General features: G+C 45.3%; 1 protein-coding gene across 11 annotated transcripts in view; it reads left to right on the top strand.

Annotated features, from left to right (window-relative positions):
* The window catches only part of LOC4577025 (GTPase-activating Rap/Ran-GAP domain-like protein 3), a 77,752-nt gene that overhangs the window by 29,038 nt on the left and 23,166 nt on the right, over window positions 1–25,548 (top strand). Inside the window, exons 1-2 of one of the 11 annotated variants that reach the window (XM_061647755.1) lie at window positions 7,866–8,009; window positions 10,862–11,596. The exons of 7 other annotated variants lie outside the window; for them this stretch is intronic. In XM_061647755.1, the coding sequence (XP_061503739.1) occupies window positions 11,034–11,596 (563 nt within the window). In that variant the 5' untranslated portion in view covers window positions 7,866–8,009; window positions 10,862–11,033. Of the gene's footprint in view, window positions 1–7,865; window positions 8,254–10,861; window positions 11,597–15,186; window positions 15,289–25,548 lie in introns of those variants that run through there. 3 more of the 11 variants (XM_061647754.1, XM_061647758.1, XM_061647759.1) reach the window with 3 other exon arrangements.

Here is a 25,548-nt window from a genome sequence, read left to right on the forward strand (position 1 = left end):
AAAAAAAATCCTAAAACATACCACACCATAAAGTTTTAATCATGAGCACATTAAGCACACAACTTTAAAACCAAACCAAGTGCAGAACGTTACCTTTCTTTCCAATCACCCTGGCGGCAGGATAGATCCTCAACAACCATACTGGGATACCATTTCACGGTCGAAAAGTAGCCCCGGGAGGGATGATAAATTATTCACATGCTTCCTTAAATGGTTTACCTCCTTACGAGGTTACGATGCGCTCCCGGAAAGCTCAACTCGCACAAGCCAAGCCTTAAGGCAAAATGGGAATCATCAACCTGGCCGTCACCGCTAACTTGACTTTATCCCTCATAAAGCCAAAATGGGACGAGTTCCATGTTCTCGACGTTCTTCAGCCTTTCCCTCGTTACCCTTCCCTTGTCGCTAGTTCGGAGGCAAATTCAATTGTACGTACAAAAAAAAACACCGTATACACTTTAATAATGTTATGCTTTCCTCTTTTTCCCTCCCTTTTGCCTTGCTCTCGCTCGTTCGCTGCCTCTCGGGGGAAAGAAAAACATCCCACCCGGATTCAGCGTCAGCGTTTGAAGTACTGCGAGCTCATGCTTTGGGTATGGGAATAAATCGACCCTAAAAACTGTACAGCAAAAACTCCCACCATAACACAGTGCGAGACTTTAACCCCGAACATTTCGGGATAGCCATAATTTCGCACCGACTAATCGCATTCTTTCAGCGCTCGCGCAACCGACGGCGTTTCTGCCTTCATATATATCACCAAGAAGCTGGTCGTTGGTACAGTCATTCGTTTTTGTTTTTTTTTTTTGTATGTTTTGTTTTTATCCCCCTCCTGTACCGGTTTTTTGCAGACGATATTTTGATGGAGGTTGCGAGGAAATGGTGTTAAAAATTAATATGAACATAATTCGTTTCACACTGGTTCTTCCTTTTTTTTGTTGCCTACCAATCGACCACGAGCCGGAGGGGGAGCGAAGTGTAAGATTAAATTTAATGCGTTTGCCTGTCATTACGCAGCCCAATGACCGTGCGTGACTGGCCGCGGGTTGCGCTGTTCACGCTCGAGTGCACATTAAAAGGAATTAATTTTGTGTGAAACCGTCGATCTAGGGCGAGCCGCGTGCGATAAATTATAGCACAGGGCATTTTTTTGCCTAGCAAGCAGATACAAACTATGGCTACAGTGAGTTGGTGATTAAAAGTTTCGTGATTGGTGGGTGATGAGCGATAGAAAAAAAAGATATAATAATTACTTTAAGCAACAACTGATGAAATTGTTTGCCACTTGATTGCTTGATCCCTGTGGCAGTGTGTTTTATTTGTTTTTGTGGTGTTCCTAAAAATAAACAAGATTAATGCACCTTCCACCTTAATCCCACCCACAAGCAAGGCGTAATAAAGGATTAGGTCCATCGCCCGGAAGGAGGTTGTGTTTTAATCCGCTCACGTCGAAATAAAACCCCAACGCACACACACGCCGTAGTCTAATTAATCAGAGGGCACGGGTACACACGCACACGAGCCAAACCTCGTTGTAATGGGAATAAAATGTAAGCCTCCGCAAATAAGCCAACCAGCAACAAGGCGAAGAAGCGATCAATCTAATTTGCTTGCCGGGTGCGGTGGCCATAAATCAATCATCAGCGTTCAGCGCTCAGTTCGGCTGTCGGTTAAGCATTCGAGTGTGTCGATGACATTACGCTGGGCTGCGCATTTCCCATAAATATGTACGTGCGATATATGTAAACAGCGTCTCCCTTTCCAGCTTGCACGCGGGAAAGCACAGAGAAAGGAGGGGTGGTTACTTCCCTCCCCCCCCCCCTTTTTTTGTTAATATCGTTTCGCTTCAACGGGCGGCACTCTCATTTCATGGAGTGTGTTAGCACGGAACCGATGTATCGATTCCAGCGAACCGGAAACCGGTAGCTTCCGACGCCGGAAGAAGCCAAAGATCGATCGATTGGAATGCTGGCAAGCTTCCGTGGATGACGGGCGGGGTGTAATATGACCTGTGGAGTGGATTGGGGGCGGGGGGAGCCGACTGCCGCGAACGATTGATTGGAATCAATCGTGGAAAATTGTGCGGTAGTTGACTGGGTGCATGGAGAAAGCTGTGGTGGTGTAATTGATTCGATTTGTTTGGGGTTATGTTTTCATGCGATGGGGCATTGTGCTGGCGCGACCATAAGCATTCGGGCAGGTGAGCACGGCGACACACAGCTGACCATATAGGACTGTGGTGAGGGGTTCGGAAAATGGTAGAACGATTATTACACTTGGTGGTTCGGCATTGCGACGTTCAGGGTATGGTTTGCTATCGTGAGATAAGCCCAGAATATTGAAAGAAAATATCAAGTTTAAAGATTGTTGTAATCATTTTAATTAATTATTTTTATTCATTTCTTTACAGGTAAGAAAAACAATGACAGAATATAATATTTACGCCCCTAGCATCAAGAAGTAAGTGCTTTGATATGGATTTTTTTAAATTTTTAGCTCAACTTTGATAGTTCTTAGAATGAGTTATTGGACCTTTCTATTGAAAATTTTATGTACAAAAGATTATATTGTTCTTGATGTTTTAAATTCATTTAACAACAAAATATGCACAAAATTTTTTTAAATCTATTACTACTTCCACAAGATTAAGAAATATTTTGTTTGAGGATTTTGTTAAAAGTGTGCCTGGAGTGTGTAATCCTGTATAAATTATAGAAAATTTCAAGAAGCAAAGCAAAACATATAAGTATTCACGGATTATTTACGGATTTAATAAGTTTTTTTTAGTTGACACTTTTTTTGCGATAGTACGTTGAAGCAAAATTATGTTCTAAAATAGTAGCGTAAGCATCCCCTGCATACATACATCCAATATCGTGAAATTTCAGCAATCACAGAAACTCTTGCATAATCCAATCATTTTACTGTACCAATCAATTGCGCCAAAAAGAAGTTCGTTAGTGACTGTCACTGCGAACGGGATGTGACGTTTCCTTCTTACAAGCTTGATGGTTCATGCAAGATTTATGTAAATGTAATGTGCTCATTGGCATGAGTCTGAATAACCAGAAAAAAAACTCACACTCTGATTTATTTAAATTACGACAGGAAAGCCTCATTCAAAGGGCTTCTCCCTTCAATGTTCCATTTGTTCTGCATAGCTTTTTCCTGCCAACATGTGCCACAGCAGGTCGTACGGAAATAGAACAACCAAAGCCTTCCAGCTCATGCCATCATTTCAACACTGGCTCTATAATCCCCGTGAATGGAATGGAGCAGTTTCTGGAGTGATGCGTACCCTTCTTTAATTTAGAACACAGTGCGGGAAGCGTGTGAAAGCCACCTTCGAACCTCTGGCACAAAGTGGCTTTAAAAGCTTCATCCGCGCTGCAGGAGCCATAGAACACAAATATCAAAGCAGTGGTCCGGTGGCTTATCATTCCGGGAGCAATTTCTCATGCTGCCTCTCTACCCGGAGCGAAAATCACCTATTTGGCACATCAATATGGTTCTCAGTTGAGCAGTTTTTCGCAAATTGGTTGTGAAAACGGTTAAATTAGATTTCCTGTCGTGTCGGGGTTCTGGCATCCAGCCGCAGCAGATCTGCTCGTTCCGGTCAGTGTTTTGGTTCTATTGATTCTCGGGTTCACAGTTGTATTGTCTGGAGATTTTGAACTCGGGCTCGGGCCCCGTTAAAAGCACCACAATCCGCTTGCTGGAAGCCCTCCCTAATGGAAAATACCTTACCGTAGGCGAGTCAGCCTGGGGGTTTGATTTATGTTTGGAGCCGTACCGACCAAACACCGCCCCGAAAGTGGCACAAAACGAACGTGACAGCGAGTCAACAGTGGAGTGATGGAACGCAGAGAGCAGCGGGAGCAGAGAGAAACAATTAAAGTAAACTAGCAAAACTCGGAAATGCGGTGGCTCTGGAAAAGGTTTCCGTCCAATGGCACACCTTGCGTAGACGAAGGCAATGTAAGATCGAACCTTTTTGCTAGCGGAGCAAGGGGCACACTCAATGCTTGAGTCCAAGAGCTTACACGGCAGCTCGGTACGGGACGAGGAAGAAAACGACAAAAGCCGTCAGTCACCGCCATTCCGACGTGCTGTTGGCCTCCAACAAGATTCCAGCAATGTCGGGCTGAATGCTGTAGGATTCCAATTTCTCTCACTCTCGGCAAATCCTCGTCCCATACGTGTGGGTTTATTTGATCTCCTTCCCTCGGCGTCACCGGGTTTCCCTTTTGTCGCTTTGGTCTCGGTGTCGGTAGGAGAGGGGCGAGGTGATATCAACAAGTATCGTACTACTGCGTTTCCATACGGCGCGCAAAGTTCGGTGAACTCTTTCTCCGCGTGCAGGAATTGATCCGTCCGGTATGAAGGGTTGTGAAGGCACGTATCAACATTGCCTCAATCGAAACGATCCCCGGCAACATGCCGAGCGGATGGGGTTAGCTTGATGTAATTCCTGTTTGATGAAAACTTTCTGCCCAACTTCTTGAAGTCGTTGTGCGAGTGTCGCCTGAGTTGGGGAAACTTCACGCCGGCACGTTCCAATTTGACAGGTCCGCAGGCCCAAACTCCGGCTGCCCACGGAAGCCCGGCGTCTGTAGTAATTAAGATAATTTCTCTCCAATTTGAGCTGCGTACGCTCCACGGGGGCAAAGGTGCCGTGAAAGTGATTAGCAAAGTGGTGCTCGTGCTGATTGTGAACTTTTTGATTTGCATGATTTATAACGATAGCCTGCGGTGAGGCGTTTCACGCTGGAGCGTCGGGAATGGTTGAGTGCTGGCCGCTTGAGGTGCGTTTCGCCGGCAGCTTGACCTGCGCCAGACGATGAATGTTTGATAAGCAATTAGCGCAAATGAGCATCGCATTTGGATGACGATTTTTGAATGTCAATAGGTAGAAGTGATTACTCGGAACTCTAGAATTGTCACGCTGTGGGAAGAGTGTTTTGACACTTTCAGTGTGCTGCAAACTGGGCGACATCATTGACAATCATTGGAGGAGAAAGGGCTAGCCGCCAATCATGCTTAGACACTGTTGGAATTCATATTTCAGAAAACGTCTAAAAGAATTGCAAAAAAAAAAAAAAAACTATCCAACACACGCTGACAGCTTGCTGGCTATCCAACCATAAGAAGGAGAAACACGAAAATAGAATTCAAAATTTCTGCCTCAACGTACCTTGTAGCGGTTAGCATCCTAGCAAGCCACCAAACATACCAACTCCGAGCGTCCCACAGTTGCAGATTGCGCTTAATGGACAGCGCAACAACCAGCCAGAATGTCCAACCAGACCAGACATGTCGCCGTGTCGATTGAATCCGCAACCTTCGGTGGAAAACGCCACGCCAGCGTTCGTTTGACACTATCCGCTCCCGCGATTGCCGGATGTCAGACCGGTGTCGATGTCACCGGCACTGACACGGGAAGCTTGCCACGGCTGCCATAATCCCGGCTGCGGCGATGGATGGATGCTGCAAGCGTTGTTGTCGGTACGGCTTAAAGTCATCCCCATCTGCCGGTTGCCAAAAGTGGGGGGGGGGGGGGGGGGGGGGGTAATGGATCCCATTGTCATGGAAAGAGATAGAGAAGAGCAAGAGCAAAGAAGAGCTGAGCGAGAATGAAAGGGAGAGAAGGAGAGAAAGAAGGAGCGAACAGGACCGACTCAAAAGTCCCGAAGCACCAAATCGGTAAAAGAGAAGAGAAAATGGTACAGAAAAAAAAAATAAACAAACAGTTGAGCCGCGGAACGGCCGGTGGCAGCTGCAGCAGCAGCAGCAGCAACAGCAAGTACAACAATAATAATAACAATGCTGCTGCCAGCGGGGTTGCTGTATATGGTCGTGGTGCGATAAAAATATGCTTTCGAATTGCCGCCCTCGACGGTCGCCATGCTGTCTGCCTTTTGTGCCTTTGGCCTGAGGTTTGTGGAGAGAAGGCGATGGAGTAGGATGCACAGTGCGGGGATTGAAGCGCGAAGATTCGCCTGAAGGAACACACAAGATGGATAGGAAGGAAGGGTAGTGTGGGGATGGGAACGGGTAATGGGGGTGAAAAATGGGCTACGAGAAGAGCGAGACGGAAGCGGGATCTGCATAAGAATGATGCAGGAAGAAACAACAGCATGTAGCGTAATGAACCGATTTAGGGTTGAACGAGACTTTACCAGGGCTTTGACAGGAGGATTTAAAATTTAGTTTTAAATTTAACGGTTATTAGGATAAAAATTTGCAATTCGCATCATGCTTTTGTTATACTTTCATTTGGTTTTTTGTTTCAAAATTTTAAGTGGCTTCTGAGCGTTCATTGATCATACATGTAGCTAGTTGTTCTTCAGTTTAGTTTCATATTTTGTTTCAAAGCTATGTCCCATGCCAAAATTTGACTCATAAAAACTATGGAAGCTCTTTTTCATGTGTGTCTTTAGGGAAGATACCTTATACCAAGCATTTTTCATAAAGAACTTGTACAAACTTGATATTTTGAACCAACCTTAAAGGTGTGGAGCTACATGGACGCTTCAATTCTCTTTTGAAGTTGAGTATAGCCTCATATCTTGTCTTTCAAAAGAGCATCTCAAGTCTTTACAAAAAAAGGCTAAAATGATTATGTGTATGAGAAACCCTGTAAGTACAGTCAAAATGCTGTTATGTAGCACGCTTTAACATTCACATTCCTGTGTTGGGTTAACCTTTTTTTGTGAAGCATCCCTTTTTTCTCCACAAACACACACTTTAATTCCCCACAAGTGCATGTAATCCATGATTGCTCCCCCGGCCGTATATAGGCCAACCGTGTAAAGCAAGGGAACTGTAAAGTTGACATTGCATTACTGATAATTGATTCCATAATAATCCTCCCCCATACTGGTACGGTTCGGACACTGGTACGCTTGACTGAATTGTTATGTGCTTTATCTCGGCCCACCAGACGCCAGCCTCTGCGCCATAAGGCCATCTTTTTTGTTTTTTGTTAGCTGTATGGGTGAATAGTTTTTCGCTCTTCCCTTTTTGCACCGTCCCGCAGAGGAATAAAAGGGATCAGCAGGTGCGATGAACGCATCCTTCCCTTGCTATCTGCAAAAATGAGCTCAATTACCGGAAGTTAAACAAAACCCTTCGCCCTGGTCCGGGGGTTGTTTGCATTGATGCGGATGTGCCACCACTACCTGGGTACCACCGTTTTCGATCATAAACTCGCTGCTCGTTAGTGTCAGTTGGGCATGGGCAGGCGCCCAAAAACCCAAATCACGACTCGATTCACCCACCAGCACCAGCAACAGTGGAAGCGTGGAAGGAAACGAGAAACAAATAAAAAAGAAAGCGTAACGGGCAACAGGCAAGAATTGCTCATTCCAATGGATTTACTCCCCCCCCACCCACACACACACAGACTCGCACACAACGGACTCTAGACTGTGTGTGTGTGTGTGTGTGTGTGCGTGTCGAAGGGACAGAGACAGCGAGGGGACACATTGTCGCCATTTCGGGATAATACAGTGGCACAGTGGTTGGATTTTGATCCTTTTTCTACTACGGCTTCTTCTTCCTTTTTTTGTTGTATCGGCCTCATGATCGTGCCATCCAACCGTATGTGTGTGTGTGAGAGAGTGGCTGTACTATGGTGTGAGTGCTCGACAGGAGCAACAGGATATATAAAGCGGGGTATGGTGTGGGAAGGCGTACGGCAAATAGATCAACCTGAGCATTCGTACCAGATGCGGGATGGTGGTCGTGGTCGACGGCCAAAGACAACGTGTGCGCTGCGTTCTCTGTGTGTGCCAGCAGCATCATCATCATCATCATCATCATCATCATCGTCGCTGTCCTCGTCGTCGTGGTCGCTGTCGTTGTCGGCGTCGGGCCACAGTCGGTTGCAGTCGATGCTGCTGGCAGGACCGTGGGAGTTTCGTTTTTAGCCGCGGAGATATTTAGCGAAAGGATTACCGCACGGAATCGCGGGACAGTGATTTTTGTGTTTGTGTTGTGTGTGCCTTGTACGTCGCCAAGAGTTTGTGTGGAATGTTTCGTGATGGTGGAGGTCATGGGATTTGTTAAACGGTCGCAGAATTACAGAGCTCTAAAACGACCCGTTGGGCAGTGAATAATGCACTTCAGTGAGCGGAAGTGTGCTTGTACGCAAATGTGAACCGAAAGAAGACAGAAAACGTTCACAGGCAGCGTGGATTTAGAACGGCTTTGAGGCTATGGGGAATTTCTTCCGGTCGTATGCGGCCAACTGTAAGGAGAGAAGCATTACATGACTTATCCTGTTTTTTTATTTCAATAAAGATGCTGTAGCGGCACGACTTTCAACAGCCGGATTGTGTCATAATAGAATCTGTTTGTCAAATTCTTCTCACTCTCTCTCACACACACACACACACACTCAAACAAACACGCAAAATGGTTACAAAATCGAGTGCTGTTCTGCTAGATTTATAGCTTTTCTATTGATTTTACTGCTGGCACGGGTTGTGCCCGCTATTCGCCAATCCCGGCAACGGTTTTGAAGCATCTCAATTTGAGACGACCTTGCTCATCCGGAAATGATGTTGGCAATTTCCCGGAACAGCCCGGCTACGGCGAACAAACAGACCAGCAAAGCAAAAGGGAAGAAGAAAAAAAAACCAACGCCAAACTGGAAACGAGCCTCCCACTTCACAATCAGCAACGAGCGAGCGCTGGCGCGCCTCATAAGACAAACTAGTTTTCCGCTTCGCATGTCAACTGCATGCCACGGTTCATTAAAGTTCACGGAAAACCCATCAAGATGCTATTTGCACACGCTCTCGCCTGCCCTGCCTTTCGCTCGTCCGTCCCGCCCTGGCCGGACAATCGGCCTGGCAGCGTGTCAAACACACATGCAAAAACCCGGATTCCCAGAAAAGCTCCTCCCCTCCGGGAGGCGGTAGCAAACTACCACGGCGAAGGAGCAATTAATGGAAATTTGCTGTTGAAAGCATGCAGGCACTTAATGTGTGCGCCCTGCCCGCCTGCAAGTGAGTGGTGCTTTGGAGGATTAGCATTTTTTTTTTTTTTCAAATCCGATTTTTTCTTTTCACCATAACAAACAAAAACTGGGGAAAACTGCAATTGGCATGCCGGCACGTACGTGCCATGTAAAAGCCGTACTTGCGCGAACGGGGCAAATATCGATTACTTCCGTGGTGGTAGGGCGTATTGTTTAAACGCTCGAGTAGCTGTTGTTGATGAGTGTAAAGCCATTTCGCCTGAAGCCGGGGTACTCAATAATTCTTAAGCCGAATCGGTGGGGCGAGCGAGGCCTCCCGAGCGTTAGACAGGGCTTTGCGAACCACTTTTCTGCTTGAGAAATAGGCCCGTTCACACGTTTGCTACTTTGTTTCATTCTGTTACTTGACAACGATGCTTTTTAATCTGTTTGTCGTTTCTTCTATTAAAGAAGAGTATTATTAGTTGTCTTGATTAAATATTTCTCTTACTTTCGTATTCCAATACTTAGATAATTTTTGGTTAGAGTTAGATAGCTAACTCTAAAACATCTTTTTTTTCTCTCTAAACAGTCATTAGGTTTAGGGCTTCCAAAAGAGCATGCAATATGATTGCATTAGAGATATTTTTATTACATTTTTACATTTATTACATTACATTACATTTATTTATTACATTTGTTAGCCGATTTATTTTTACTGAAATTGATTTCAGTTCGGCCTAAGTATGTAATGCTTCAAAGACCAATTGGCCTTTGACATGCATTAGAACTTGAAAGGGTTGATCGTTTGAATAATGCGTTTGAATTATAATTATATTAAGTCTAAAGGTAATACTTTTTTGATTTCATTTTTTTTGTTCGCTCGTTATACATTTGATTGCTGCATACCATCAGGCATTTATCAAGGATGGATTATATTGTAGTTGAATTGAAACTTATGCATACCGATGCTGCTTGGTGATCAATTCTTTTTCAAATAAATTGAACAGTCAAATAAGGAAAGATCAAATAAGCCGATTTGGCTTGAAAATACATTAATTGTAGTTCCGTTTGACTAGAATTTGATGCAATTCATCATGGAATATTGCGTTAGCTAAGGGTGAACACAACTTACTGCTGTTGCTTGAGAAAATAACTTTGTCCACTGTGGACGAAGTCCTTGAGCACAGAAAATGATCTCCAGCCAACAAATCATCAGAAACAATCTTATTTGACTTTAGCTGAACTATATATCAGCATCCTGCCTGGCGGGATGATATGAAATCATAAACCCTGTCCATAAAATCCCTATCCCGAGCGATGCTTCCTACCATCCGGGGTTTCCGTCCCGTCGCGTCACAAACGTCCGCGAAAGACAATAACGGCACGGCTAAAGCGACAATCGATACCGTCGTCTGTGCACGGTTGCCTGTGGGATGGCAGCACATAAAACGGCACCAATAAACGAGTTAACAATGAGCCACTGTACCGGGCGACGATCGATCGTTGCACTGATGAAGCCCGAGCGCTGAAACAAAAGCTCGCTAGATTGAGTTTATAGGTAGAAAGAGAGAGAGAGAGAGAGAAAACCAAAAAGAAAAAAAAACGAATTATGAGCCAAGGATGAAGGTGTAATGAAAATCTTAATCGAACCCATACGAACCCAGACGGAGGGGGTGTATGATGTATGGGGTTCGATGTAAACAATGGCGAAGCATAGATGGGTGCTCATATCACGTCCAAGTCGCTTCAGGAAGACAAAATCTCCGCCGAGAAGTGGTTGATGGATCGACAAACTTGTTCATTATCTCAAGCATTCTCTGGAAGCATGCATGTGTGTGTGAGTGTGCGCGCTTGTGTGATGTTTGTTGAGTAGCCGTGTTCGATTATTTACAGCTCACTGTGTTTGCTGAGTCGCAGTCGGGCAACCGCTTCCTGGAAGGCAGCAGACGCTTCCCTACCGTCCGGAAGCTGTGTCGTGTGTGTTTGACGGTGTGCCAGTGGTTGAGTGATTCTAAGTGGGATAAATCAATAGTGCTACTATTATAAACACTTTTCTAACACGAAAATGTCTCGCTCGGTTAAGCCGTCGGTAAAGTCGGGCCTGCTGCTCGAACCATCACCGTCGTCGGCGTCCCCGTCGAGCGCCGGCCGGCGTAAAAGTGTGGCCCTCCGGGCCGAAAGCTTCGACGAGCAGCAGCTCCTACGGGTGCAGCAACCTTCCCGTCCAGCCAGTTCGACCCCAGGCTGCTCCCTGTCTTCCTCCAACGTGCGGCCCCAGTCATCGCCCAAGTTCTTTCGGACGCAAAGTTTCGGCGATCGGCTGCTCGCTTCCGCCTCGCCCAAGTTTGTCAAGTCGAAGAAAATGTTTCACTCCATCGGGCCGAAATCGTCCTCCTCGACGGTGCTATTTTACCCGCCCGAGACGGCAGGATCGCCACCAGCTGGGGCGGGATCGGCACGCCAGCCGGAGTCGAACGGCCGTACGCGGGAGCCGCCGGCCGGCCACGATCCACTCGGTGCGTACCGGGAGGAGCTGCGCCAACTGCGCCAGCTGCAGAAGGAACGGTTCCGATCGCGCAGCAGCAGCATTTCGATCGAGCGGTGGAACGAAAGCGCCACCGGGCCGAGGTAAGTCCCCGGGGTCACCGGGTGTAACATCTTTCGAATGTAAAATTAATGGCCAGTCGATGGTCTATGGGGCTAGGTACGCCAGGTGCTATCGATTTGCGATTGCCCGGGTAGGCTCGGAGGGTGTTCGCACGCGCGCTCCCTAATTTATTGCATACCATTAGTCATCAAGCTCAATTGAGTTTTCCAGCTCCAACGTGGAGGGGGAGTCGTGTAGGCCGTGAGATGACAAAAATGTAGGAATGTCCTGCTCTCTCTCTCTCTCTCTCTCTCTCTCTCTTTCATCCTCCTCGCACCATCTCAATGGCAAAGTTTACAAATTTGCACCCGCACAAAAACCTGACGACTCATCGGTGAGCCCCGGTGTTGGAATGATGTAGCGTCGTTCAAAATACTAGATTGATAAATGGAATTCCTTTCCCGGTGGACAGCTCGAGCTGAGTGGAATAGCGCGAGCGTGATTGTTGTCCCGCTTGTTTTCCTGCATTCGATCGGACGATGGTGGCTCGGCGAGCGTGTCAGTTTTGTGGCTCGGCAATGGACGTACACCGAATCCGTTAATCATCGCCGCTGATAAATGGGACAGAAGATTTGTGTGATTTGCGGGCTTCGGTCTAGCTTTTGGGGCTTTCGTTTTGTGAGGGTTTGGGTGTTTTTTTTTACATTTGCACGGTATCATTCACTCCCGCCGGGGGTATTTTCACAAATTTGAGCTATTCCGGTGCGTGTGCGGTGCAACAATGACGGTTGATGGGGAACGTGTCAGCGAAAGTGGGACAAAGTGGGACAAGAGTGTATCATTAGCGATTTTGTTTTTTTTCTTTTTTGATGGTTACACACGTTTGGACGTGTTTTTTGGTGTTTTGATAATAGTTCAAAATGATTTGCTGCGTTCATAATGCGCTGAAAATGTATTATATGACATAAATCATCTATGATGAATTAATCAAATCAAAGCTTTTGTACAAACTCCGCAAACGATTCATTTATTTTGTTGACTTTTAATTGCCGAAATAACGCCGTGTTTCGTTTTTTGATGAAACAAATGCAAAAGCAAACAATAACGTAGTTTTTGTCAGACATGAAGCATGAACAGATAGAATAGCAGACTTTTCTCTTTTTAGTGTGAATTATTTGCTTCCACCTGTTTGTCCACCAATTTACATCTATCACCAACTCGCTCACTCACTATCGCAACGATGTTGAACTAAAAGTCCTGTTTGCATACACAGCGAACAGAGATAAATACTGTCAATTTCGCGTGACGTTGGCATTTCACTTGATCACCAGCGGCAGCTAGCAAGCCGCACCGCCCGCGTGCGCTTTTCACGATAAATCAATTATCGGCGCGACGGAACAATTACTCACGATCATCGCTCGATGCCTACCGCGGGTAGTTGGCGTGCCGTTGTGTGTGTGTGTTCATCAGGTGATGTGTAGTGATGATTACACTTTGTTGTTCCGTCGGACGGAAACACAGCTTCATCAGCCGGCATTGCCGACTAACGAACACGTGTCCGCGTTTTCGCCAATTGAGCACCCACCTCTACAGGTTGGCGTATGCCGCACGGGCTCACCCATACTGACAGGCGTATGAACCTAATTTAATCATCAGACATCAGTGTGCGGACTGACAACGACAATACGGCATGACTAACAGAGTCAAGTTCAGTTGTTTGTTATGGCGCTACCGAATAGAGTCGTCTTTGTAGTGCAAATACGGCAGCAAGGCAGGTTCAATGGATGTAAAATTATAATCACATCGGATTGAAGTGAAAGCAAATTATTGTACGGAATACGTATAATACACTTTGTCTAGCAAAAGCGCTTAAGATCTGCGGCAAATATGGTACCGACCGACCGTCGTGTGGAGTTTCTTTGGATGTGTTAGGTTACATGTTATTGAATGTATTGAATAAAAAATACTGTGCCTAACAATAGTCACAATTCAAAAGTTATGCCGTGAAACAAAAATTCAAAAAAGATAAAACAAAACAAAAATTCAAAAAAGATAAAGAAGTTCGAAACATTACACAATTATGTGTTTTTCATGTATCACTTAACAAATACGTCTTTTGTTTTTGTGAGCTTTTTGTTGATGTAATTGTTTGCCGATGTTCACGATGACATGGATGCACGAACTGTTCTATATAGTGTTAAAGTGACAACATTGAATGAGACAATGATACATACTACTGCAGCGTCGAACCTGATGAACCTGAATATTAAGAATCTCTGTAAAACGGAAGAAGAAACGGAAAAATATGAAATTTAATTCTGAGTAGCGAAAATTCCTATATCTTTGAAGTATTTTATAGTCAACTTACAATGTTTGACGTATAACCTTATAACCACGTATAACCATATTTATATTTTTTTTTCATTTCTATTGCAGGTAAGCTTGGTACATTGGTAAATCGAATAATTGAACAATTTCATCGAGGTTTTGTAAGTATTATTATGTTATCATGATTGGGAAAATTGGTCTGTTTCCCGATTTTGTTTCATGGCCTCAATTTATTGGGGACTATAAGCCATTATAAGGACAAGTGAAGAAAAGTCACAAAATTTATAAACAAGGATAGTAAATGTCATCAAATCGAATATTTTTTTTAAATTGTGTAGCGTTTAGGAGGAGTTAAAATTTGAGAAGCTTTTTTAATCGTTCGTTCGAATCGGTCGTGCGACAAGCTGAAACTTTTCTCATCTCGTCGAAATATTTCATCCCGTACTAAACGGACGAAACAGTTCCCATCATCCTCAGCCTACTAAGTACTGCATGCGATGAAAGCTCACGCAAACGAAAGCTTTCCCACTCGGCGTAATATTTCACCGCACAATCCTTACCGACTGGTGCGATGTTTTGTTTTTTTTCATCAATTTTCCCACATTTTTCCCTCGTAAAAAGCACGTGTTTCGCTTCGTGCTTGAGAAAGGGCACGTTTGTTTACAAACCACTCGGCTCGGTAGCTAACGCCAACGGCACGCTCATCAGGACGAACGAGTCTCATGTGTGTGTGTGTCTGCGTTTGTGTGGCTGCGTGTTGATTAAAACGGTTTCCAAACGTTCGTCTGTGTGCGTTCGCTGCGTCAGTATAGGCGAGAAGCAGCGATAAACGATATGAATGAAAAGCGCCCCATGTTCAACACAGCAAGCGAGGAGATGGAAAGTGCTTCTCCTCCCCTCCCTCCCTCCACTTGCCGAGACGGCTTCGGGGTTCGGCATACTAAGCAAGGAGTTTTTCTGTCCTACTTTAACACACCGTGGTTTCGAGAAGGCTCGAAAGACAACGTAGTTTGAAAGCATGCTCTCGGTTGTTCGGATGATTTTATTATTTCCTTTTGTTCGTATATACATCTGTCGTAGCGTCTCTGACCGCCTCCCCTCTGCCGTTGGCCAGAAGTTTACGCCAACCGCACGCCAATCGATGACGTTTCAGTCGCCTGCTCCGTGACGTGTCTGAAGCACGCGTTGCTTGCGACAACCGAACAATTGGATGCGGGGAGGATGCTTTTGGGAAAATGGGGATGCTGGCGGGAAAGGGAAGCGATATATTTCGGCAAGCGCTGACGCTGGCTTCGGGAACATCATTTCGTGCCAGTTTTCCACGAGCTTTCGACCGGTATGGTTCGGTGTTTTGGTGCGGTACGAGCGCGTTTGTCGAGAGGTTTTCGTACGTAGCAGACACACGGTTCGGTTTAGATGCTGCGGCGTTGTGTTGTGGGGTCGATTTAGTGTTTGGGGAGGTGTGTGTGAAGCTGAGCGAGAAACACTTTCTCTACAACGATGTACTAATCGATGTGCATATATTGTGCGGTTTTGTTATCTGCTTTTGATACGTAGAAAACAAACACAGTCAATATGGTGTGCAAGGGCAGCTCTGTGTGTTGGTGTTCGGTGTTGTTTTATCACTGCAATAAGTGAAGCGTGTGCAGCCACACCTTCTTCCGGTTGGGTGACTGTGAAATTTATGGAATAAGTTGAAGCGAACGTGTAAAAATGTGCCCAACCACTAAGAATCACATTGTCGATAGTGAAGTACACATAAAGCGTTTTTTATATCGTGCTCCTTTTGTCAGGCAGCAGCAGAGCGGACGAGAAAGCGATTCGTCGAACGAGTCGAAGTTTTCTTCGAACGCTATCCCCACTTCCTCCTTTCCTCTGACCGCGGTCTCTGTGCTTCGATAATGGAGAATAAAATAGTAAAAGGATCATCACAAGAACACACTGAAACTCATGAATGAGATCCGCTCGTATGGTTTTCGTTGCAGCAGCACCCAACAGTACAGCTGAATTAATAATCATCGAACAAAAGGCAACATAATTTCGTGAAGAATTACGGCACACGGGCACCGCTGAACGAGTGCGGTTGGGGCCGTCTCGGTCTGCCCACGACGGCTCGGGGCAGGACTGCTTGCCGGCGATTCGGAGGGCCCCAAAATTGGCTCTATGTAATTGAGTAAATATAATTTATTCACTGCCGCCATCATCGTTCACGACCGCGCCGGCCGCACATGCCCGGATGCTGAACGGATTTCAATTAACCATCGCATAATTTAATCAGCAGTTGTGCATAAACCCATTCCCGCGTTGCTTGACGCTGCACGATGGAGCAAGTATTTCCCCCTACGCTCTCAGAAGCTAGCCTGAAGCAGGGCTGTTCATAATTCATGTTGTCCCATTTACTGTCTTCGTTGTGCATTGCCTCGCACCAAGTGACCCCGTTCCCGTGAACTTCACCCACAGCGTGTTTCTTAAATCGTGGCCCTATGCGGCAGCATGAGAAGGCGGAGACAAAAATGTACATACTGATCTGTTTGTTGATGCGATTAATTAACGCCAGTGCACTCCGGCGTGCAATCGAACGTGATTGATTTTGACTCCCCCCACCGGAGGTTGGTTCTACCCTTTCGGCCCTCTGTTTGCAAAACATATTAAAATGCCGCACCGTTTGTGCGCATTCGGGCGGTGTAATTGATGCCCTTATAATGGCTAGAGCGCAGTAGGTGATAACGCGATGCCAACCTCAAACACCGTACCTGCGTGCCGACGTGTTAATGGGAAAGTGTGGTCTCGTGCATGCCTTCCAGTATGCGTATGGGGTGTTGTGACTTTTTTTTATTGATGTTTTGTTTCCGTGAAGCTAGAGAGCAAGGGAAATCGATTAGCATTCACAAACTAATTATCCATGCAGCAAGCAAACAGTTGATATTGGGGCACAGTGTTGTGGTTTGCGGGAATCACTGTTCACGTGATTAATCTAAACAAATGGCGTTAGAGCAACACATGAGCAACTGGTTTACTGTGAAGAATTAAAGTGCAAACGTGTAATATGTTTAACTGAAACAGTTTCAAAATTTTCACTAAAAGAATTAACAAAACATTCAAAGAAAGCCCCAAAGCCAAGAACCACGAAGGGAACGGCTCAATATTAAAGATTTCTTGTTCGCTCAAAACACATTTAAAGCATTAAGGTATAGCCGTTCTTTTACTTGCTTTGTTATCCTGCTTCCGCAAAGTTTGCCGTAGAATAGGGTCTATCATTTCGATATGCTTTTTCCGCCTTCTGGAGGGTATACTTTCCCGAAATCCCCTATCTCGATCTCATTACCATGCTTAATCAAATACTTTCTACTGCCCAACAAAAAAACGCCTCTCGTATGGGAGATGTAAAACACTTCGCTGCACATTGAAGAACCCAACAATCTTGCCTAAATCAACTGTTTGAAGGCTTCATTTTTTCTTGCTACTTCCGTTATGCTCAGTCCCATTCTACCGTACCGGGGAATACCTTCCCCGAAAGCCGTAAATATTCTTCAATCCCATTGAACGATGCTGTCCGTGCGCAGTTTGATGCTGCTCAATGAGTGTGAGTTTCTATGTGTGTGTGCGTGTGTGTGTGTGGGAAGTGTGGTAAGGCGCTGTTGCTACATGTGATGGGTCAAAGTTTTAATTACCTTCGACGAAGCACGCGCTCCAAAAAACTGCCAAATAAAAGCTGTTCGTTTGCGGTTGCGTTTCACGCGTAAAGCTTTCGCTTCCCCGGTTTCTCATCATCCCCCCCCCCCCCCCCCCCCGGGTTGCGTTGATTTAAGGACTCGCTTTTGACAGGAGCCGTAAAAAGGCGTACGGCGCTCGTTTGAAGCAGCGCTGGTGTTTGGTTGGCTAGAGCAAAAGTTTCACACCCGCTCAAAGTGATTGCTTTCATTGAATAGGGGGAAAAAAGAGGTTGGATGAAAAACAACAGTACCGACACACACACACACACACACACAAAGCAGGCAAACTTTTCACACACCAGAACATGGGCGGAAAAGCGGGAACGATCGGTGAGACTTTTTGCAGCGCCACCCGGGGACTTGCCTTGTGCGCTCGCACTAATGGACGTTTGATCGAGCATGTGACGGAAGAAAGACGAAAGTGTCAGACCACACCCACTCGTCCGAGACCACAACCACCGTCCTCTGCCGGCTTAGCGCTTGAAAAGCGCTTGATTGAGGAGTAATCGCACCGTTTGGCGAAAGGTGCCCCCACTGCCCCGGATGCTGGATGTAAAATCAATTTCGTGCCGTTGAGACGGCCACGGATTTACACGCTTACTGTACGGCGCTGTCCCGGTCTCGGCCCAGGCTGGCCGCTTCGTTCGCTTCGGATGCCAACATCAGATTCGATTAGTTTCCACCGCGCCAGTCGCACAGTGAAAACAGCTTGTGCTTTTTATTTTGGGAATCCATTAGCTTTTTGCCCCCAGTTGCATTACGCTCGTTGGTTGGATGGTTGGTTAAGGTCGCTTTAGGTGATAATTTACGCGCAAAATGGGTTTGTTTGTATCGGCCCTGTGTAGCCAGCACTCAGACATTCATTTATGAATATTAAATTAATCATCATTCTTCTGGCAACAATGCGTACTCCCGAGCGGCACGAGCACCAATTTTGTACGGCTTTTTAAAAGCGAATCCGTGTGCCGAGCGGTGTGAAGTTAAACTCGTGCGCACACAAACACAACACAGTGCTGTGTTTCTGCCCTGGTGCTGCACTGTACAAAAGTTAGAAGTTTCAGCAGCACGTTCGAGCAAAGGCGGTGTGTAGCTTTTTTGTGTGTTTGCACGAAAAACGGGAACCAAACCACGCCACAGTAGAAAACGGAGAGCGAGTTTTTGTACCATTCGCGCGGCGCAACACCGGATGTCCAAAATGTGGCAGCGATCGACTTTCACCGACCACAAACACACACCGACCATGGTTTTCGGGAGCTTTCGGGGCAGCTTTAATGCAAAGGCAGTTTTTCGTAGTGTCCGGGGACGTCTTGGGAAAAGAAAGCATCGCGTCTGGGGCTGGGCGGTGCAGTATGAAGCATGTGATTTATTTTTAGGTACTCCCCGAGTGGCTCGGATGTCCATTTCAGCTGTCAAATGGTGACCAGTACCTTCCCAAATATAAAACCGCTTGCGCTTTGTGAGGAAAAAAAGGATACACCGATTGGTATAACTGGTTACTGGGACGTTTCACAGTTTGACCCTTCGATCAATATTGGGAGGGAAAGAATTCCCTGCACATGTTCCGACTTGGCAACTGGACAGCGCAAGTGAAGTTTATTCTGCCCCTTTTGCAGTAGAACCTTTCTAGAGCTTGCTAGAGTGCTGGGAGTTGTGATCGAAAGTTATTACTATTCAAATAGAGGGTGAAGTTGAACAATATTTCATATCTTGCCGTGTTCGATTTCATCTCATGAATAATTTTTATCCTATAGTATTGCTTTTCGAGTGTGATCATGTTCATCTCTTGTACTACAAGCTTCCCTTTAAATGTATAGTTATTTTCCATTTAAAATAGAAACGCAATGGCAAATAAACCCTCCTGACTTTCAAGAGACAGATTATATTTTCATTACGAAAAGGAACGACACAAACACAATCAAACAAATCCAACTTGATGAATCATCATTCATAACAGACTGAGTTGCCATCACAGCATAAGTCGCAACTTATCGTAGGCGTTTTTCAGCTACCTTTCCAGCATCCAGATCACACTGTTAATTACGCACATGCGCCTATACGCTGCAGCTGAGCTCCCATTCATCGGAAGCAGTTAAAAACACCACCACCGCACATTAAAAACTAAGCCATGCAACGTGTAATCGTTTGCCAGACGCGCGTCACATTGCGTCATCATCGATATTGCGCCAAGCGTCCTACCTGTCGTCACGTGGCCTAGACAACGCGCGCGCACACGCAAGCAGTGCTAAAGGATGTGTCGTTTCTTCGATCATATGTCACCGCGAGATGTCTGGATGCCACCAGGACAAGGGTGACCGAGTGAGGGGAATGGGGGCTATGTATAAAAAATACACCCAACTACCTGTCGGCGACACGGCTCACGTTTCAACACGATTGGCTTTTCTTCGATCGACGTTCAATCTCGGCACACGGACCAGCTGCAAATGGTAGCAAAGCGTTTGCGTAGGATTGAAAGCTTCTTTTGGTGTAGTGCTCCTTTGTCCCATTGCGCTCGGGCGGGGTGAACGAGATGTGAAAGATTTAAATTCCCCTGCTGGTAAGAAATGCTCGCAATGGACGCAGACAGGTGAGCGCTGCAGGGAAAGTTAATACTATAATAAAAATGAATTGAAGATGAAATCAAATTGTGATTGAAATTGCTATAAAACAGTCACTAGATGTATCTTCATTTGGGTGGTCTCTTTTCTCGTGCTTTCTTAAATTAATATTTTCCATCGCGTTTAACAAACTGAAAACGATTCACTTTTTTTTCGTTGTACATTGGGAGGGAAGGAAAAGTGTATGAAATAGTTGCTTTTGTACAACATCAAAGCGAGCAATTTCTGATTTGTGGAAAGTTACGCTTTTCCGCTTCTTCTCAACTTTCAAGCGGGGAATCTGACTTGCTCAACACTTTACCTGATTTGCGTAAAATGAGCTCCCCAGAGACAATACTGTTCTTCATGGTAGTGAAAACTATTTGCTCGAGTTAAATCAGTATAATAAACGAGGGTCGTTAATAATTTGTCCCCTTACGCATTTATTATGAAATATGGGCTTTTTCGCCTAAAGTACAGTAGTAGCTGTGATTGTGTGGGTTTCATTAACATTTGTATCGGGAACAAACCCACAGCTGTATTAATTATATCCAATATTAACACAGCATCGCGCGCAAGCAATTCATCTGAAAAAGCTTAACCCTAATCTTTTCATAATTTGTACGATCCTACCAACGCACCTTTGCGCGTCTCGTAACACGAGCTGCTGATGATGGGTGAGCATTCCTCCCACCTTCCACCTTCTCTGCCTCTTCCCAACGCGTTACTTTCTGTTGTGGTTAGGCAGGAATTAAATTAAATGAAAACAACCATGATTGAGGTTTAATTGAGACGGATGAATTTGACTCACCATGTCCTCCGTGGGTTGTTTGAGCTTCCTTCAGCGCTTCATTGGTTTGATGGCGAATCCGATTACGTTCGCATTATGGTACGAAAAACACCCCCAGCAGAACGATTTGACACGCAGTTGGTGCGCAGTAATTGAGTTGCTTCCGAGGGGTTTTAATGAGCAGCGGCCTGCTGTAGCAGCCTGGCCTGGATGGTGGTTCTGGTCGTCTCAGATCGAAACATCACCGTCACACAACGTTGATGGGCTAGGAGTTAGGTTGGCAGTCCTTTCCATTTCAACGTGCAGATGACTTCTACGGCTAATTGAATAAACGGTTCTGTTCTGTTGTGACACTAGCTCAACACAAAGCAAGCAGAGGCGTTTAAGTCAATTAAATTGCTATCGTTTGATGCTTTGGAATTGTTTCCATTGCTTGTTTCCATGTGAAACATCATAGGATATTCGAATGAAACCCTACAACAAAAGCTCTCCATCAAAAGACCTTCTTTCGAACCCACTCTCGAACGGTTACACTAAAATACACACCAAAAACCAACTCTCGGTTCTGATCGTAGATCATACAACCATCGCATCGATAATCGCTCAAGAACAATGGCCCCATCGCAGCAAAGGTACGGCACGATACACTTTATCGTACCTTTTTTGCCGATAACTCTCAACCATCGCAAAAGGGATAACAGCGCCAACAGCAATCAATAAACGGTAGACCAACACAGCCCAGACAGCCGTATCGCTCTTCGTTATTACAAGCAGCCGGCAATAGCAGCACCAGCAAAGTCTATCGATATCACTTTCACAGGGAGAGCATGACCAACACTAGGTGAAGGAATTATACACACTTTCGCATACCTTTTGCCAATCCATCAATTCGACTGGCCGGCTACGAGCCGAAGTACCCCAAGCCGGGGGGCAACTCGAGCACTTAATGGATGGGTAGTGAACGAAACTGAAGAAGTCTTGGCATCGATCGTACGCTTCCTTTCATCGTTTCGCGTTGTGTAGCTCGAATGCTCCGAACGAAGAACAAAAAAGGGTCAGGTGAAGTTTCGTTCGATTGGTTTTGAGGGTATCCGCAGAGGAGAGAGAAGATGGTAAGCATGATAGGTAGCTATCAATATTGCTGTTATTACTTTATCCTTCCGACGCCGTGCTCCGGTGTTCCATGGGCTGAGATTGTTGTATCCGTGCTGCTGGAAGAACTTTGCACCATCGTGAAGCTTCTTGGAAAAAGCGTTCTTGGAACGAAAAGTTTGCCGGAACTATTTTTCATAGCGCTGTTTGGTGAAGTAACGATTGACGATCATTTTTACAATTGGTTTTGTTTCGAAGCGAGTACAAAGAACGATTTCGAATGATTTTTTTTTGTTGCTGTTTTTCAGCTTTGAATCATTAATTTGAAAATGTGATTATTATACTATTTGTTGGATTTTGGTTTCAGCTTACATTCAATTTAAACACTATCGACCAGCAGGACATCAAAGCACACACGCACGCACACACACCAATGCACCCCAAACTGGGCAGTTAACTTTCATTTGCTTTCCCTAGCCCAAACATACAGTGACGTAAAAAACATTCCAACAAGAAGGGGTTCCCTCGGTTCCTTAGGGTGCCAGTAGGTCGTTGTACTTTACGACTCCCAGCCCTTTCCCCCCTTTGACTATCGAGGTCATGGGGTGCCACAGTTGGGCTCGAGGCGGCCTGCCGAAACCCCGTTCCCCAATTCCAGTTTGAAGACTCAATTCCAGTCGATGCCCAAAACCCCATTTCGGGAAGCATAATAAAAACTTGACTTCGCAATGACCTCACTCCCGAACGCGCGCGCTCCCCGTTCGAAAGCATGCAGCTCCTTTTCGGATAAGATAAGAAGCCCCAAACACAACGTTAGTGATGGTAAGCATGAGCTTTCGTGGTGGAACGTTGAACAGTGTACCAGAGCCGCATTATCGATCCAGTGCGCGTAAATACGGTGAAAATGGTTGCTTCTGATGAAGTAAACGCAACGGTGCGAAAAACCGGACCCGCTTGCTGATGCTAATGGTGAAAGAGTTATGGGATTTTGTACTCATCTCGCTCTACTGACACCATTTCGGGCCGATTGTTTTTTGGCTGCATGTCAACGGAGACGCCGCGGTTTGAGATCGCCAAATGGGAATGACAATATATTGCATGTAAGGTTTACCGAGCTGCCTGGACAGTAGAGCTTGCTTTTATTTATTCCAGCCTTTTGTGTTCGGTCATAAATGACTGTAAAATAAAAAAAGAGATTTTTAAATGTTTGCAGCATACATTTAGGCGTTGCTAGATTCAGATTGCATACTTTAAGGCGTCGTTTTTTTATAGCCAGCTTACAACGTTGTACTATTACGAGCTATTTCATAAAAAAGATAACACTTTCCAGAAACTCTTCCTACTGAGTCAAACAACCTTTTTTTAACATACTTTCAGTTTACATAGACATCTCAACATACCGTTTACACTCTACCGTTCAGTGTAGCTTTTTGAATATTTGTTTTAAGGATTACTCATCCGCAAACAATATTCACATTAGCAACTAACTAGCTGACACGTTCCAACACGACGAAGGTTATTATCGCTTGGGTCACTACAAAGCACAGAATATGCCGACACAGCTGATTGTGTGCGAGAAAGGCGAACAGGCAGCGCGTGTGTCCGTCCGGGATGACCGCCCGGAACTTCCGCAGGGGAAATTGAAAGCATAATGTGTCCATGTGTCGCTTAACCTCTACGCATACACCCCGAACCTGCCGGCTGTTATCATTTCCAATTTTCCGGAACGTTATGATCTGTTTGCTCTGCTTGTTTCGCCCCGGTAATTCTCTCCCCTCTTTGTGCCGTTCACAAAGTACTGTTGTTGCTGCTGTTGCTGCTGCTTGGCTGATCCTGGCTAAGAACATCGATCGGTGAAGAGTAAACAAGGTGCACGGTATGCATTTAGAGAAGCGAGACATTTCCCGACACAGCGGATGAGGTACAAGCTGTCCACACAAAGCATCCACGCCGCCGACTCAAAGGGTCTGCGAGGGTAGCACACAAAGGGACATGAAGCTGTCTTTGTGCATCCCTTGGCGTTCGATCACCGCTCGAGCTGTATTAGACGTTACCGTGGTGATATTGAAATGAACCGTTCGATTTGCACTGTAAACAGTGAGGAAACCAATGTAAGAAGAAACCTCGCGTAAAATTGGCGCATATTATGCAAGCATGCAGTCTAGCGAGCGGGAAGAAAATGGTGAGAACTTCACCATCACCATGGTAGTGAGGTGAATTGTGCCGTAAAATTGGCTCAAACATTGATTTTGCTCAGGTTTTTTTCTGCTTTTTGCTCATCTGTATGCGTCTCCATGATCTATGGACAGAAAAGAGAGCGATTGATGGCAACCGGTGGCCAGATGCGTGGAACGATCGAAAAGTAAAAATATAATGATTTGGCAGTGGCGATACCGGATGCCTACGGAGTGGCAAAGGTAGCTGTAAAAATATGTTTCCCTGAAAACAAACTTATGGAATAAGCTCGGGCCGTTCCAGGAAAAAGTAATAACAATTAAAGTTTAGCGAATGGGATAGGGAAGTTATCTGGAGTGCTTTAAAGAAGGGACCGTGCTTGAAGGGTTTCTTGAGAGTTTTCATCTTCTTTGATTTAAACGTTAAAAGCATTCATAAATCTGGTTATTAGTTTTCCTTGCTCTGCTTTAAGCTGAGTTATGAAGGTAGTTGGAAACGCCTAAAAGTATGTTAAATACAATTTTCATCTACAAACGTTGTAATACTTTACAATGCCCCTTCACGGCGTTTCTTAGCACATGTTAATGTGTTAATTGATACTCCCAACCCATTTTTGAATTGCTATTTGCTACTAAAACGAAATTAAAATATAAATTTCAGACATGATGTATTCATATTTGGTAAAAAAAGAATTTTGCATATGTTTAGGCGCTCTGTGCTGCATAGGGATACGAGTAAGATTGTATCATAACGAGGATCAATAATAGAAGCTTTAACGCTATTTTAAAGTACACACAAAAGGCTGTTCAGCTGTTTAAAGCCCTACGTTCATGTCTCCATCAGTCGATTTCAATCTCAAAGCGCAGCATCGTTAATAGTCATTAGCAATTGATTAAACTATTCAGCATTTAATTGCCACTGCTGGGGTCGCGTATCTCATAAATTTGCCGCAATTTACCTCCCACAATTTCTCTCCCACACACGGACATACATATTCATCTGCTGCCTAGCATTATTATCTCGTTCACTCTAAGCGGTATCCCTTTTTGAGTGTACATCAACCGAGACTAACCTGCCACTAATCACATCAGGGACCGGTGGGAATAGCATACTGGTAGGCGGCTGGTTGCAATAGTAACATATCCCTCCCAACCATCCCTTCTGCTCATTGCAGTTAATTACAGCCGAGTAATCGAACCGTTTTGCGGAAGTGCATTTGAAATCGCACCAGAGAAGATGGCACATGTTGTATGGAGCTGGATTTGACGCACGCCGGCGGAAAACCGACCCGCTCACAGACG

Source organism: Anopheles gambiae, chromosome 2 (assembly GCF_943734735.2).
Source record: "Anopheles gambiae chromosome 2, idAnoGambNW_F1_1, whole genome shotgun sequence".
NCBI lineage: Eukaryota > Metazoa > Arthropoda > Insecta > Diptera > Culicidae > Anopheles > Anopheles gambiae.